The following is a 16,421-nucleotide window of genomic DNA, read 5'->3' as shown; positions in this document are numbered from 1 at the left end:
TCTGACCTTGAAAAACAAAAAAATATTTTATTTCAAAAGAAAAATCTGCAGCCTAAATTATTTGAGGTACTGCTTTCCTTCCTCAGCAGGATACTGGAATGTCCAGGCTGTGGTAGGAGCTGCTTATATGCCACAGACATACACAGGAACATATTTGCCCTCTAATGATATATTAGGCAACGGTTTTGAGTTGGCAGGCTACGAAAAGCCCTAGCCAAACAAAGATAAAATTGTAATTTATCAACAGAGAATGCTGAATTCATGGTCACTGGTGACTGCTGGGACTGGTGGTAGCCCACAAAGCTGAAGTAGACAACATAAAGACAACAAACTCCAGATACTGTTTGGACCTTTCTCAGCTTTGGGGGAAAAACAAGCTGTTTGGATTTTTTCCCCAAGAAATTGTTCAAACTAGGAACAAGATAAAAAGATCACCTTTCTCCAAATACAGTGCGACATGGCTCAAGCAGCAAAAGTGTATGAAAATAATGTGATTGCAAGTACCTTCTGCAGCATGTAAAGGAAGGCATGAAAACAGAGCAGTGGGGGTGCAGGCAGAGAGGCAGCCAGGGCACTGGCTCATTGAGGAGTCAGCAGTGTGGGCTTTTGTGGTACAGATCTCTCTTTTGAGAATATGGTCCATGGCTTTTAGGACTTACATTCTCTGAACTAGTTATTTCAGGGAGTAGGATTTTTCCAAAGGCCTTGTCTTACTGTCAAAGATTTCAAGGATTCTTGAAAATATTTTATCACAAGTATGTTGAGACGCCTTTCCCAGTAGTTCTTTCCATTACTTCAGATTTATAGGAACTTTGTTTCACTGAAGTGATGTTAGATACATACCAGAATAAGGTTAAGAATTAGGACCTATTTTTACAGGGTTTCACAAGTCTGTGTTATTTTGATTGTCCTGAGTTAAATGTGATCTTAACAGTGCCATGATGGAAATCCATGCAATTTAAGGTGAATCAGAGGTGCAAACAGCATGGGACACAATGCAAGTTCCTCTTTCCCTTTTCCCACCCTCCATGTACCCTTCCATCTCCTGACTGAAATCTATATGGAAACCAACTGTTCTTACAGCAAAGAATTCAATCTCTTCACCAGTTGTAGCATCATTGCCACAGTGATCTCTGTGCACTGATCCCAGTGCCAACAAATTTCACCAAAAAAAATCAGTGAACAGCTAAGAAATCACCAGAGATGCTGGCTGTTACAGACCTAGGGCAAATGTGGAGTTCTGGAGGTGAAAGGATCTCTACACCATTACTGACCTTTGAAATTTCCCAGTCCCAGAGGTGTATTTTCATGGGAAGAAAAAGCTGTTTCAGATCACACCAGATATTTTCTGCACTGCCCAGCAGTTATACCTGAGGATGTTCTCCAGATGTTTGTGTTTCTATGAAACATACAAAAATAAAGCTGTAAACTGGACTAGACAATGCTAGAAATGTAAGAACAAGGGCTTTAGGGCAGCCGGGAAAAACATGAACATTAACCAGCCCACACACAAAATCAACTTGTCCTCTTTAAGAGGCCAACAAAGATGTATTTTATTTGCCTTTCCAAAGAACTGCTACTTTTCCCAGCAGGTGGGCACATACAACTTGTCATGGCTCTTATACTGCCAACAGGCAATTGTTTGTATTTTGGGGAACAGATACTCCTTTCACTTGGGCACAGAAGAAGTAAAAGGTCTAAGCCAAGATGAAGCAACAGTTTAGACAGTTTTTATTCCACAGTGAAAAGAAAATAATAATGTGCCATTGTGTGGAAAACTACAAAGGGCAAAAACTGAGAGTGCACTGGCTAAGACATCTTCAGAATGAAATGTCTTACCTGTTTGCAAGCTGTCTAACAAGAATAAAAAGGACTTTGAAAATGGAAGCCTGTTGTCTTTCCTTTTCTGGAACAGTTTCTCTTTTCTGCTGGCTATATTGGCTAAGCAAAATGTCTGAGTAGACTGGCTACAAGTCCTAGGAGGTCTTTGGAAGGCTTCTGTATTTTTCCTGCTTAATTTGGGCTGCTCAAGTGGGTTCTGATCCCAAAAATATATGGACATTATGAAAACCTTTTTGTTTAGTGCACTTAATACTACACTGGTAGCCTGTGTATAGGGATTTCAGAGTGTCACCTGCCTACATTGCTTGGGGTTTGGCAATTACAGTGATTTCACTGGGGCATGTTTGCAGGTATTACCTTATCTTTGTGGTTTTCTAAGTGACTGTAAAAGGAAGACAGTTGTTGGCTGCTGTCATGGCTTTGATCTGAAAATCCTAGTCAGGCCCTGTGGTGCATGACTTCTCTTTACAACAAAGTGGGAGCAAGCCAGACTGGAATGCAGGTCTTCACACATACAGGATTAGACATTTCTGCAGGTTTATTGTGGGACCTGTAGGTGGCCTCATTTTAATGGTCAATAAAACAAGAATATTAGTCCAGTTTCCTTATGTGCTAAGCAACATTTTATCATACTGAACTTGGAAGCTGACAAATTTGCTTCTGGTGCCATTGAATACTCTGCCATTCATTCTATTAAAAAGTGGATATATATAAATATATAAAATCATTTATTGTAATGCAGAAAGTGCAAACAACTGTTTTGTTTTCATCCTTATTTCCCATTCCCTCCCAGACCATGGGTAAAGGACAACAGGACTGCTGGCTATGCAGTGACATTAGCACAGACATTTTGTAACAGAATGAACAGTAAGAAAAAATGAATGTGTATCACAAATTCTGTTAGAGAAGGTCTTACACAAATTTGATTGGGTAAATGGACTACAAAACAAGGTTAACTGAAATAAGACTGAGACCATTCAGTACAATTGAGTGTCAACATTCACATCCACACTCGGCCTCATGTTTGTGACCACGCATTCTTTGCTGCCACCCCAACAGAAACCCTGACTTATGACGCTGTCTTGTTTTTGTGCTGTAGTCACTCTGGTAAGGCTTCAGTTTTGAGTACTTCATATAGATACACTGGGGTTTTGTTTTAGTGTATGAGACCTGATAGAGCTTGTGAAAAAGACTTACGATTCAAGTGCCTTTTATATATGGAAGGCATAAAGCTACAGCAACAAGAGAATCTCAAAGCAGATGGTTAACTGTCCTTGTGTGGCTGATTCTGCCACCACTGCTTCTCCCACCCTGTGGCTGGAGCACCCTGGAGAACACCAGGAGCAGTTGGGAGAGTGTCTCTTACTAGAAATTTCTCTGGTTTTGAAGTGGTGGGGTACACACGTGTGTTAAGAAAAACTGCATGCCATGCACTGCAAGACACAGCCTTCCTTGAGCTAGACTGGGGCACAGAGCCATCCCCCATGCCTGCTGCCAGGGCAGCACCAGCAAAAGGATGAATGCCTCTGAAGATCTGCCTCAGCACAGCACCTCTGGGTGCTGACAGACTGGCCGGGTTGTGCTGGGAGCACAGGGCGAAGCCAGCATGGGGCATCCAGCCCTGCATCTCCTTTTAGTGAGTACAAGTTAGTACCTCATTTAAGACATATCAAACTACTACACTTTTGAGAGGGAAGTACAGTGGATGGGTGGGACACAGAGTCCCAAGGGATTAATTTCTGGACTAAGAGGGATCATACTAAACTTGTAAATAAGTGTGCAGTGTGTCATCTAGACACTTGGCGATGTTTGAGAACAATTAGCAAGGGATTTAATTTCAGTGTAACTCTGGTTCCCACAAACATAAACGTGGAAGCCAGCTTAAGCATAGCCTGCAACTCCTACACTTCCCTTACACCTATCTTTTAAAACTTGCTGCAGGGCTGATTTACCAAGTGGCAAGAACCTGCTGCCTGTGCAGTTGTACTCCAAACCTGCATCCTTGGAGATGAAACTTTGTCAGAAACCAGCTTGCCAGCTACATTACTCCACTGCAGATGGAGCCTGGGCATTGCAGGGCTCCTATGACATGCTTGCCTGCAACTTACCACATCCCACACTGAATCTTTTGAAAGAGGCTAAAACTTCTGCTACGTTAAGGTTCAGCCTTTCTCTATAAATTTCCTTGCTCTGCTGAGGCCTGGGTGTTTGTGATAGTCTCTTTAAAGCTGGTAGGTGCAAGGATACCTGGTACCCTGCAGTGCTGTGTCTGTGCCAGAAACGGGCGGGAGATAAGACACTGTATGTATAATATTCACAGTAAGTCATGGGAAAGCAAAGTAAAAGCAGTTCCCTAAGACACTCCTGCAGAGAAGGGTGCAGAAACGTGACGTAAAACCAGATAAATAAGGAAGCAGAACAGAATTATTTATAAAGAAATTTATTTTATATTGTGTACAGCAAATATATGAAAACAAATTTGATTTGAAAAATGTATATTTGATTTCTTAAAAGTACTGAACCCTCTTATGGAAAGGTTTTAGTTATTATAAAGGTACAGAAGGCTAAAATTATACTCAAATAATATATGTGTGTGTATGTATATATATATAAAAAATGTGCAATTTTATATATATATATATAGTATATATAAATAACGTGTGACTTATATGATTTTTAAGGTATCTTATTTAAACATCTGAGTAAAATAGAGATATTAGAAAATATAGTTTGCTATTTCTACACAGTTTGCATTCAGTTTTTATAAGCATCTAGACAGTGCAAAATTTAAACATACAGAAATATTCTATTATTCTATACATTGTGCTCAGCCCCCACATTTCCTCTGTCATGATCATCACCAGACTGAACCAAATTTGGAGGATTCAATACTAGCCCTTACTAGCATCTACTAAGAGCAATTAGAGGAAATCTGTCTTATCTTGCACTGTGCTGCGGTATAGCCTGTGCACAAGAACAATGCATTTCCTATATTAAATGATCTAACTCCCAGAGATCACATACACCTCACCATATTGATTCATTTCATTGCATTCCATATCCTGAAAAAATAAATCTTCTGTAGGACAGCATACATTACTGTGTTCTGAAGCTTAAGTAATATATTTCTTTAACATAAGGCAGGAATATACTGAAATTTGATAATACTTAAATCGAACAGCAATCTGGAATTAAACCACATTTATGTACCACATTTTTACAGATTCTGCCTTTTTAATGTTCTTTCATGTCTTTCTGATGTTGCTAAAAACAAGGCAATTATGACCATTCCATATGCCTTCACAGTAGCTATATTTTAACTGAAGGGTGTTTGAACTTTAGATAATATGTTTATTATCACTGACATAAAAACCTCAGTCCTGCTTCCATAAAAATCAGTGGTTGCTTTGTTCCTACTAAAAAAAAAAAAATTGGATCCAAACATGTTAGTCACAAAGTTTGCTAGTAGAAGTAAATACCATATTCATTAAGTCTCTCAGTGTTTAAAGGCAAAGTGGTAGCAAACACTGTGTAGTTTAGCTTAAAGAACAGTATTATGCACAATTCTAAGTGTTATTCAAAAAAATTGAAAAGCAGCTGTGAAAAACATCTCATGGGACAGTGAATTTTGCTACATGAAAATTTCTGGAATTGTGACAGGCTTTTTTCAAATTGATTTCTTACACCAACACTGTCACTCATGTCACTACATGGCTATTGCACAAATTAAAGACTGGATCTTGTATGCAGTATGCATCCAGACCAGCTAATCTTTAAAACTGGATATGTCAGGAGGGTCGCCCTCTTTCTACTGCATTAATTCCTAAACTTCTCTCTAGCAGAAACTGTCATGTTTCTGAATCCTTGTAGCAACCGACAAGATAAAGAGCCTAGTGTCATCCTTCATCTACTTCACTTTGCAAGTTTATCTCTGCACTTGCCCATATAATTACCCCCTGCAGATTTCAACTTTAATTCAGATTTGCGTTACACTTGCTGAATAAGCCTCACAAACAGACAAAGCTTCATTAGTAGCCTGCAAAAGTGAGCCTTACTAGTTAAAACCTTGATTTAAATACCAAACAAAGGGGAAACAACAGATGCTAAGACAATGTTTACATCTTCTCAACCACACCCTTGAAATTTTGGCAGTAAATTAGCCAAAGGATGGTTTTAACATCTCATCCATCTCTTTCAGTTGGGAAGGAACAGCCATAACTACAAGTTTTTGCAAGGTGCGGCTGATGCTGGGAGATGCTTGGATACATATGACCAAAGGCCGCATGCCTCACAAGTCAGAACAAAGCAGAGATGTGCTAGGAATTCAGGATTTTCTTATGCTCAGAAGTTTCCTATAGACTGGAGAAAAACACAAGTCCCATTTCCCACGCAAAAATGAATAGTGTGTAAACCTAGAATAACACAGTATTAAGCAGAAACTAATAACTAATGATGTCAAAGCCTCTCGATTTAAAGATTCCCCAAAGCAATCTTGAATTAAAAAGAAAACCTGTGGACTCAGTCAATACATTTTTCAATCCAATTATACAGTAAATGCACTGGCAGGAAAGGCCTCAGTTCTGAAAAGGTGAGGAAGAAGAAGGATGGTGCAAAATGCTTTCATACATTTGAACATTCTTAGGATATAAGAGAGCAGGCAACTTGAAAACTAGAAAACATTCCTTGTAAGCTGTGTGGGATCAACGCAGTTTTCTGCAGGCTTTGCTTCATCCTACAGCTCAGCTTTGCCTGTTTGGGCAGGACTGGCATTAACGCTGCCTTCTCCAGCGTTGTTCTTGTCTGCTGGCTTGAAAGATAATGAAGCAGAGTTTGTGCAGTACCGTTTGCCAGTTGGGCGAGGTCCATCATCAAAAATGTGCCCCAGGTGAGCACCACACTGAAACAAAACACAATAGAGCATCACTGTGTCTGTGTGCCGCTCCTCGGTGGCATGCATCACTGTGGTGTTAAGCAATGACTAGCAGCTGCTTCCAAGGAAGCACACTGGTGCCTACATTGCCCTTCCAAGTGGGATTTACAGTCTACGTTTATCTGCAGGAGAGATCCAGGAAGGTGATCTTCTAAGATACCACAGGCACCTAAGACTCCAAGCACAAATTTCCTGGGAGTTTCCTGTCACACCACTGTGTATGCTTGGTTGGACCACCATCTCTGAGGAGCTGCCTGTTTCTGTAATGCGTTCATGGCAGGAGCACAGCTAAAAACGTGGTGAGGACAGCACTGCCCATGTTTCACTTACTGCTGTAAGGATATCTGTGTAAGAAAGGGACAGCCTCAGCTCTGGGCTCTCCTCAGCCTACAGCCATCTGCTACAACCCTTGGTAAAAAACTTAAACCCTTTGGTGATCCTGGCAAGGACCTAAAGCACTAAACATATTCTTTGGAGTGTGTTCTCACACTTATTTCTTTTTTCCCTTTCTATAGCCTAGCACTCTTCTGAGCATCAAGGTCCTTCTGGGTGCACTTCTTGCCCTTGGAGGGGATGGAGCTCAACCTACTAATCTCACAGTAATTTCTATAGTACATACAAGATAGAGACAAGTTACTGAAAAAGACCTGTAGTGCAGATATGTAAAATATTTCTTAATTAATAATATTTGTCTGGGAGTAATTATAAATGATGTTGAATTTTGCTTTTTGCAAGGAATTTGAAAGTACAAATGGTCTGCTGCCACTTTTTCTCTGTATTAATCAGACCCAAATACTTGCAATGCTATTCAGGGTGAACACTTCTGATTCTGTCTATAAGAAAGGTAACAGTTCTTTGCTTTACAAGGACTGCTTTACAAATACAATATTTTGAAGATGTTAACCCTGCTGATCCTTATTCAGAAATTAAGATTACTATCACTGCACATTATGGCTGACAATTTATCTGGATAAGAAATGCTTGTAATTAGTCACTTGAATTCCACAAGTTCATTTTTACAGCCTGCCATGAGAAACAAAAAAATAAAACCTTGCACTGGAGAAATATTTATCTTGAACAGGAAAGTCATGCTGCTTTACCAAAGAGCCTTGGCCTTTCAAGTCAATAGCAGTTCTCAGTGAGAGGTGGAATGATGTAATTGAGATCACAGACCTGCTCATGGGCTCACAGTCAGACAGCAAAAATTAAAGACTGCAAATTATTCTTAACATTTAATTAATTCATAGTATACCAAATACATAGAGGCAATTGTGATTATTCCAAACTCTGAATGAATTAGTGATGGCAAATCTCTACCCTGCAGTTAATGTGTTGCTAATGTTCTATGGCCTTTAATTCAACAAAGCAGCAGGAAAGGTGTCTGTAGAAGCATGTAAAGTTTTGCCTCCAGGTTAAACTTTCTAAATAGACTGAAAGGCTGGGGGAGGCTCTCACACCAGCTAGGTGGGACTGAAACTCTGCTCATTTAATGACAGCTGAAACAATAATCTTCACTGCCTTCAGAAGCAGGGCAGGTAGACATGTGAAGCTTCAGTGCTCCCACCTGTGGGTTGTACCCATGCAGACACATCCCACATCCCACAGCAAGCTCACTGCTCCTGAAGAAGTGTCCCTGAGACAGCCCTGGCAGTCCAGCAAGGATCTCAATAACAACCAAGGGCTTCTAGCCCACGGTATCAGCAGAATGAACTCCCACAGGCAATGGAAAATGGCATGCATGACTGGGTTAAGCAGCAGTTGCCCAGCTTTGTAAGGAAGGAAGACAAAACAAAGGAAATAAATAAAAGGAAGTTGAATGGGACCTAGAGAAAACTAAGTTTCAAGTCCTCTCCCTGAAAGACATCTGTCTGGCCATCCTTTCCTCTATTATCCACTGCTTATTGTTTTTTATCATTTTTCCTTTATATTGAAGGCCTTTTTTACATTAGTGTGTGAAAAAAACTGAGCTGTTTCTGAAAGTGGGGTATCTAACAATGAAGCATTTCACCTGATTATAACCATACCTTGGGGGGGGGGGGGGGGGAAAGTAAGTGTCCCACAGAGAGTATTTTTCTAAATGCTCAGCATCCTAATTAAATCATCTCATCTCAACTAAGAGTGCTTCAAAACCTCCTTGCTGGAAGTGTTAAACAGATCTTTTCCAGACTAATACTTAACAAAAGATAAATCATTCCCTCTCTACTGGACAGAAACAGAACAAGAGAAACTGCAGAGAGAAATGGTCTATAGAAGTAATATACTCACACATAGACTACAGAGACAATCTATCAAAAAGGTTTTCCTCACAAAACCTAAGAAGTCGCATGAGAGTCCAAGGTAGTCTCATTACACCTTCTTGTGATGGCAGAATCACTCCAGGATTGAATTACTGCAAAATTTGTTACCTTTTGAGATTACTCCTCACCAAAAATTTATGTGGCGATTCTCTGTATAGAGGACTCTCTAACTCATCTGCCCTAAACAGAAATTTATTTCAGTCCTTTGTATCACAGTATAAGAAACCTGGCACTCAGCTGAGAGTACAAAGGATGAATTGTCCTCCCCACACATAATAGGTGCTGACCATTTTTCTAGGACACATATACATGCCTGCAGAGCCTCTGAAAAAGAAACAATTATCTGTTGCAGCTTTGTACATAAATATATTGGGCAGAATGACCTGGGACAGTGAAATGGTTAAAGCATTCCAAGTATGTGCTTGGGAGCAGGAAAGGGGGGGGTTCACTACTAACTGTCAGTATGCTTGGATCTCCCAAGCCTCCTGGTTCTAATATACTGCTGGGAGGCATGGAAAGCAGCTTGCAGTCAGCTGCTGTAGTTGAGAGTTCAAGCTATTGGTGTGCAAACACTACTCCTGTGGCTATGGAATTTTATTGATTTGTACAGGAAAAATAGTAGGTAGGGAGACCACAGGGAAAGGGACGCTTGAAGAGGACAGAGGAAAAAAAGAGATACAACAAGATTTACAGTATTCCTCAACTGCATTTGTATTAACTTCTACCTGTCACTAATCCCTGACCTTTTAAATACACCCAGGGTGTGTTCCAAAAACTGTGAAAGTTATTTCTAGGATAATCCTATGGATGTATTTGATTAATATTATAGTGATTTTTCCTCTGTGTTTGCTTTTTATAAGGAAGAACATTAAAAATATTTCTTTTATTGTCTCAGGCAGGTGGGAAGGACTTTCAAAGAAAAATCAACTACTTTTTCATCTGCAAGGGATTAATAAGGTTTTGGGTGTGGGAGATGGTATTTCCCTGTGGTTCTACCAAGTCCTGTCCAAGGTCTGTCATATCAATCACACTGCTTTGCAGGTTGCAGTAAAACTAGTTTTTTCTACTTTTTTTTTTTTTTTTTTTTTTTTTTTTTTTTTTTTTTTGCAGCTGCATGTGTGATTCGCACTCCAGGGGCAGATACACAATGAAGCACTATTAGCTGTGCTGAGCACTGCCTGCAAAGATGCTCACCACTCCTCAAGCTATTTTCCTGTGTGACTTGATCATCTGTGGAATTATTGCCCCAGGAAGCTGGAATAGTTGGTAGGAAGTTGCTATTGGATTATACAGCAAATATGACCTTGGTCATATTTTTTTCTTTCAAATTCAGATTTTAGTTTTGCTTTGATTTTATGGTGTCTGCATGTGACTGTTGCTAATATTACTGGTCTCAGGTCTTTTAACACTATTTTGTTTGGTAACAGTAAATGAAATGACATTCCCAGATTTCTTGGCTGACCACAGGCTTCCTTGGGCTTCTCCAGGAGCTCTGGCCATCTCCTGAAGTGTGTCAGCAGATACAGGCTCAGCAAGTTGGCAATAAGCAGATTTTAGCACTGTTCAGGCCTACTAAGCAGAGCTAAAGAGACTGAACTGCATTTTTGATTATGCCAGTAACCACTGCTGAAGCATGAGCTTCCCAATCTGCAGTCTCATTGTTAACTTGCTAGAGAATTTAGGGAAGTGGATATTCCCACAAAGTGTTGAATTGCTCTTCTACAGCATATCATCCATGTAAAAAATTCAGAATTATGTAGTATACATGACAATCTAGCAGACACGCTAATTTGGTCGTTAACATATTGGGCCAAATGCTCTATGCAGACTGAAGTTAAGGGATACTCTGGAGAAGTTTCTCCACTCACTCTGAGCCTTATATAACGAGGTCTGACTGACTAGTAAGGATGCATATTGTCAGGGATAAAATCAGTTACCCCCCAACAACGCTGGAAGAACAGCAAATTATCACTGCCCAAATGGAGCTGCTGCTTCTCTCAGGAGGAGTTTGAGAATGTGGAGCTAGAGGACTGCAAGCTGCTGGCTACAGCTGCTGAACACCAATGCAGCAGCTTCTCCCTTTGCTAGGTAATGATTATGCCAGTCCCTTCAGAGAAAGGAGGGCAGCACAAAGGATGAGAGAAAGTAGAACAAGACAGATTAACGGAAAATTTGGGCATGTTTTGAATGACTACTGACTTCATTATTACAGCAGATGGGATTATTTGAGGCAGCCATTAGGACTGTGCTGGGAATGAGTGTTGGGAACAAGTTAGCATGGATGCACAGTAATGTAGAGTGATTGAATCAGCACACAGACAGTTGCCCCACTGCTTTCAACTTCTCTCAACTGCTCACATGTGGAGTCAGTCGGACAGGCTCAGGCTCAGGAGCTCCTTTGAAGGGACCCTCTTCAGGAACACTATTTTTGTACATTCAGCACTGAGTCCAACCATTTACATCTGCTCTGTTAAATCTCACATGAGACAACCACGTGCATTCCAATGATCCCTTTGTGCCTTCAGCTCGTTCCACCCAGCTGCTATACCTACGACCCATTGTGCTCTCTCACAATTATTACTATTTAATAGAACTGAAAGGTTTGCAAATCTCAAGGTAAGTACAGCACACTGTAATGGTTTTTGCAGCCTTTGCCATTGGAATGGTCTGTGTGTGCTATAAACTAACCTGACTGCAGGATATCTCAATCCGATGCATCCCATAGGAGAAATCATCATTGAAAGCAATTGCATCAGGACTGATCACATCATAAAAGGAAGGCCAACCTGGAAAAGAGGAACAAGATAGGTAAAAAAAAGAGGGTGTCTTTGTGGCAGATAGCATTGCAAAAAGCAGACAGAATCACACTTTGAAAAATGTTTATCTGACTCCAGAGCATGGAAATAATGAAATGGAGACTTTTTTATCCTAAATCACTTAGGTACTTTGGAAAACTCCCCCCCCCCCCCCCAAGTACAGCTGTTTACAGGAAAGGACTAAGCTGCCCCTAGCTGCCCAACCTCCAGCTCCACAGGGATTCCTGCATTCCACCACAAGCAGTGATAGCAGTTTAGCCTGAGGACAAAGGTCCCAGGTAAGTCAATTCAGCTTTAACCACAAGTTTAAAAAACTCCACAAATTCCACTCTGAATATAAACAGCAAGACTTTATGGAACACAAATGCTTTTGCTTTTGCAATATAAAGACACTTTAAAAAATTAATTGGGAAATTGCAGTTTAGAGCCCCAAAACTTGCCTTAACCTTTGCGTTCACCAAGGCAAACCTAAAAGGATGTCTTCAGACACTGAACCATCACACATTAGAGGCAGTGAGATGATTATTATCGTGTCTCATGTCATAACAGTAACAAGTGCTTGAGATCAGACATGGACAGATGGAACCATAAGTATGCCTGTGTTAGACACTAGTGGATGATCTGCATGTGGTCTGCATCCAGGATAAAACAAGTGCACTCACTAATGCATGTATTCAAAGCAGCTGATTGCTGAGCACTGAGCTGCATGACCTGACACCAGATGATGATATGTGTACCTGACCTACCAGTAATGGCCACTTACCTAAATAATGACCTTCCACTCTTTAACTATTTCACACAAAGTCTCCCCCCCTCTACAACACAGATAAACAATAAGGCAGTGGTGACCCGGAAGATACACATTACAGAGTAACTTCTCAGCCACTCCTCAAAAGCCATCATAATGCTCCATTTCCTGAAGCAGGGTTCCCACATAAGCAACTGACAGGCTTTAAGGTCATGTCAGCATCTACCAGTGCCCATCTGAAATCTCATTAGCTATCTGTCCTTCTCATTCTCTTGCCAAATATAACATGCACAGGCAGCCCTTGCTCTCTCCCTGTATTACCCATATGCTTAAGAATAAAGAATTTCCTACTTTATTTTCCTAATATTTGTTGAGCATTTGCTACTGATGATTTCGTAAAATGACTTGCAATAAACTATTACAAAATACAGCAGTAGCTGAGAATCACTGCATGCAGATGAATGAAGAGTGTATACAGCTTTCCATAAGAAAAGTGAGTAAAATTTTCTATACAGTAAAAGGAGATGTGGAAACTATCAACTTTTCTGAATGCAGGTATAGAAAATGTGTAAACTGGAAAAAGACCCATATGTCTTCAGTTGTATCCTAGATTATTAAATATGGAAGAAGATTTATTCGGATGTAAGCATAACAAGCTTATTTTTTAAACAAATGCTCAGAAGTATTTTTCTCTTCCTTTTTGGAACACACATATATTAGCATTTTTAAGCTACCTGAAGGCATTGCAACCCATAAGTCCTATGCTCACAAGGTGCCCCCTACCACCACAATTGTTTCCAACCTAGAACTTCCTGCAGAAACAAGAAGGGTCATTGCCTTCTCTCCAATTATTACAAATGGAAGTGTTACAGACAGCAGACAGACTGAGGAGCAAGTAACCCAAACAGGGAAAATATCCCGTGAAACAGGAACTCAAAACAATGCAGCAATGCCAACTGTAAAAAAACCATTTATAAATCCTTAACCTCATGCAAAATGTTGCTGTCAAACAACTACCTTCACAAATAGAAAAGGAGTAAACATATGACAAATTTTGTAAAAGGGGTTATCCTGTTGACAGAAAAATTGATGTTTCCTAATTGATGGCTCCTTTCCAACACCATTATTCATCTTCTTAGCTGTGCCTCTGTCTAATGAAAATTGAGGCCTAGAGGTAGTCAGAATATTTTTAATGAAGCCTTTTTTGTTTGTTTGTTTGTTTGTTTTTTAATTTAGTAATTTTGCAAAGCAGACATACCAGTTTGGCTTTGTGTGATGGCAGAAGAGTTTCAAAGAGAGAGCACTTTGGAACAACCATCTGATCATGTGAAAGCCTTTAGAGAAGGCAAACTTCAGGGCTGCAGAAATTCTCAAAGAAAACCATGCCTCCTTCATTATAGCAATGAGGGGGAAGCTTCAAAGACTGCAACACAGAGATTGAAGCAATCTGTGTCTTGCTGAGAAAATTATCTTGTGAGAAGAGTTTGGAGGAGATGTGTTTATGTCAGCTTTGACATTAAGAAAGACCATCCATCCTTCTTTCTCTGGACTTCTCTTTTTGGTCTTCCCATTCACCAGAGAAAAATTATTTGCTTTGGATGTACTCCATGCACTTCTAAAAATGAAGTAATCTGAAACCTATACAAACAGGCAAGCTTCTCCTAAAGTAGTCTTTGTACCCAACTGGAGTGACTTCAGATTAGACTGTCAGTTCATGCTACATGTTACACATGTTCCAAAGGCTCCACCACTGCCACATATGGTCCCCAAGAGAGGAACTAGGAAACAGTTCTCCACAGTGTGTATTTTTAACTCCCTGCCAAGCTATCTCTTCTCGAGTTACATGGCAGGCCAGGCAGCAGCATTCCCAGGACAAACCACTAACTCTGTGAGGGTTAACTGAAAACTGAGCAAACCTTGGAACAGAAAATGTCCTGAAGGGCACAGTGACACACACTTGTCATTCTGAAGATGAGTGAACTGCTCATTGAGTTGATGAACCAGACTGACCAGAAAATCAATCCCATTTTGCAGTCTCATTTCCTCTCCAGAGGTGGAGTGGAAAACCCATCTGATAGTTTGCTAAACCTTCTTGCACCATTTTGTCTACTTCAAAAGCTGCCAGGAGCAAGCTGTAGCAGCAGCAGTCTGTTTGCCTGCATATCAGGCACCTCCCAGTGGTGTAGAAAGCTAGCCTTAAAGCTGCTGTCTATATAAGTGGCAAATGGCCCAGCAGTGACCTCCACTTTGCAGGCCCCAGGCCACCCCACCTGTCTCCCTGGCTGTAGCCCCTCCACTCCTGCCCTCCTGCCTCCTTCCTGCTGTAAGGCTGCAAAATGGCTGGCTACCTTTACATTTGAGGCTGGTCTAAGCTGTCCATTAAATCTTCAGCTCACCTTTGAAGGCTATCTGGCTACTTGTTAAGGGCATGCTTCCGTAGGGGTAGGGGTGAAGATGGATCTCTTGTGCTTCTGCTAAGCTGAGAGAAACAGTAAACCTCAGCACTGCAGAGGCTGAGCACTGGTGGAGACCCTTTGCAAACCCTGGTTCCAAGACTCAGCCCTCCTTGGGTGATGGCCTTCTGTCAAGTCTAGCCCATATCTGATGGGCAGCAGGAGCCAGGCTATCTTTTGAAGGATGGTTAAACATACCAGCTAGGAAGAAATAGCCTCTGGAGGAAAGGGGCAAAGGGTAATTGCAAGAGAGAAGATGAGGGTGAGAGAAGTTTGCCAGATGAATGAACAATTTCAAATTACATTCACACTTTTGTGTGTGTGAACATCAACTAAGATTTGTGAATACATTTCTCCTTGAATGCAAAGTTTAGTTTGAGGGGCGGTATGACACCCTAATCACCAGCAATTTTTATTGCATTACAGACATTTAAAATGGGTTCATTCTTAGATTCACAGTGACGTTGCACCACACTGGCAATATAAACAGGATTTAAAATAGGAGTCTGTCGTGTTTGTGTTCACTCCAACAACCCTTTGCATGGGAGTCAAGCCACTGTATCCTAAGGGCCAGCTTCTGGTAAGTTAATAGCAAGCCACAAGAGATGAGTAGTTTTTCAAATATACAGCAATTATAATTTCTTAGATCTAAAATACACTAAATAAAGCAATGAAACTTTCTTCTGTCAAGTATTTAAGTGAAAAGCATTTGTAAACTGAACGTTAGTGATAGATCTTTTCTGCTCCATCCTGCATGAGTAACAGAGAGGATCTTATGCTGCTGGGAGTCACACATAGAGTCATGTCCTATTCTTTCTCTTTCTAGGACAAATATTTTGTAAAAGCTGTGCAGCATTTCTAAAATTCACTCTACATGCCCTCACCAAAACTGAATCTTTTGTTTTTTATAATGGTCCCTGTTCTGGAAAAGAGGAGACACTAGTTTATGCCTCTTCATCAAAGAATGCTTCCTTGCCTGGTACTGACCTGGGCAGCAACACAGAAGACAAAGAGGAACAGAAATGTTGAGTCTGGTAACCAGTGCTGGATGCTGCTTTTGCCACTCTGGGCAGAGGGCTTAAAATCATTCAGAAGAGGCCAACTTCTTTCTCACTTCCAGACCTCCTATTCCAGGTACCTGATTGAGTCTGTATTTCTAATAAGCTACCCACGGTGGGCACCTATACAGGCAGCTGGCACAAGGTGGGTACAAGGACAACACAGCTGCAAGCAGTCCCAGACAGCTGACAAACTGAACAGTCAAACTGAGATGCCAAAGTAGTTATAATATCAGAGGAAGGCAGCAAGCACAAACAGTGTGGCCACAGATTTGTG

At 40.7% G+C, this 16,421-nt stretch overlaps 1 protein-coding gene across 6 annotated transcripts in view; it reads right to left on the bottom strand.

Moving 5' to 3' along the window:
* Positions 1-4,266: 4,266 nt before the first annotated feature.
* Positions 4,267-16,421, bottom strand: part of MSRB3 (methionine sulfoxide reductase B3) — an 80,259-nt gene continuing 68,104 nt past the window's right edge. For all 6 annotated transcript variants that reach the window (XM_068190111.1, XM_068190109.1, XM_068190110.1 and 3 more), the window contains 2 exons: positions 11,758-11,855; positions 4,267-6,739 (listed from right to left, as the gene is read on the bottom strand). In XM_068190111.1, coding sequence (XP_068046212.1) covers positions 6,575-6,739; positions 11,758-11,855 — 263 coding nt within the window. In that variant the 3' untranslated portion in view covers positions 4,267-6,574. The remainder of the gene's footprint in view (positions 6,740-11,757; positions 11,856-16,421) is intronic.

The sequence above is a fragment of the Anomalospiza imberbis genome, chromosome 5 (genome assembly GCF_031753505.1).
Source record: "Anomalospiza imberbis isolate Cuckoo-Finch-1a 21T00152 chromosome 5, ASM3175350v1, whole genome shotgun sequence".
NCBI classification, from domain to species: domain Eukaryota; kingdom Metazoa; phylum Chordata; class Aves; order Passeriformes; family Viduidae; genus Anomalospiza; species Anomalospiza imberbis.
The sequence above is the reverse complement of the archived record's forward strand: the minus strand, read 5'-3'. Positions and strand labels throughout refer to the sequence as shown.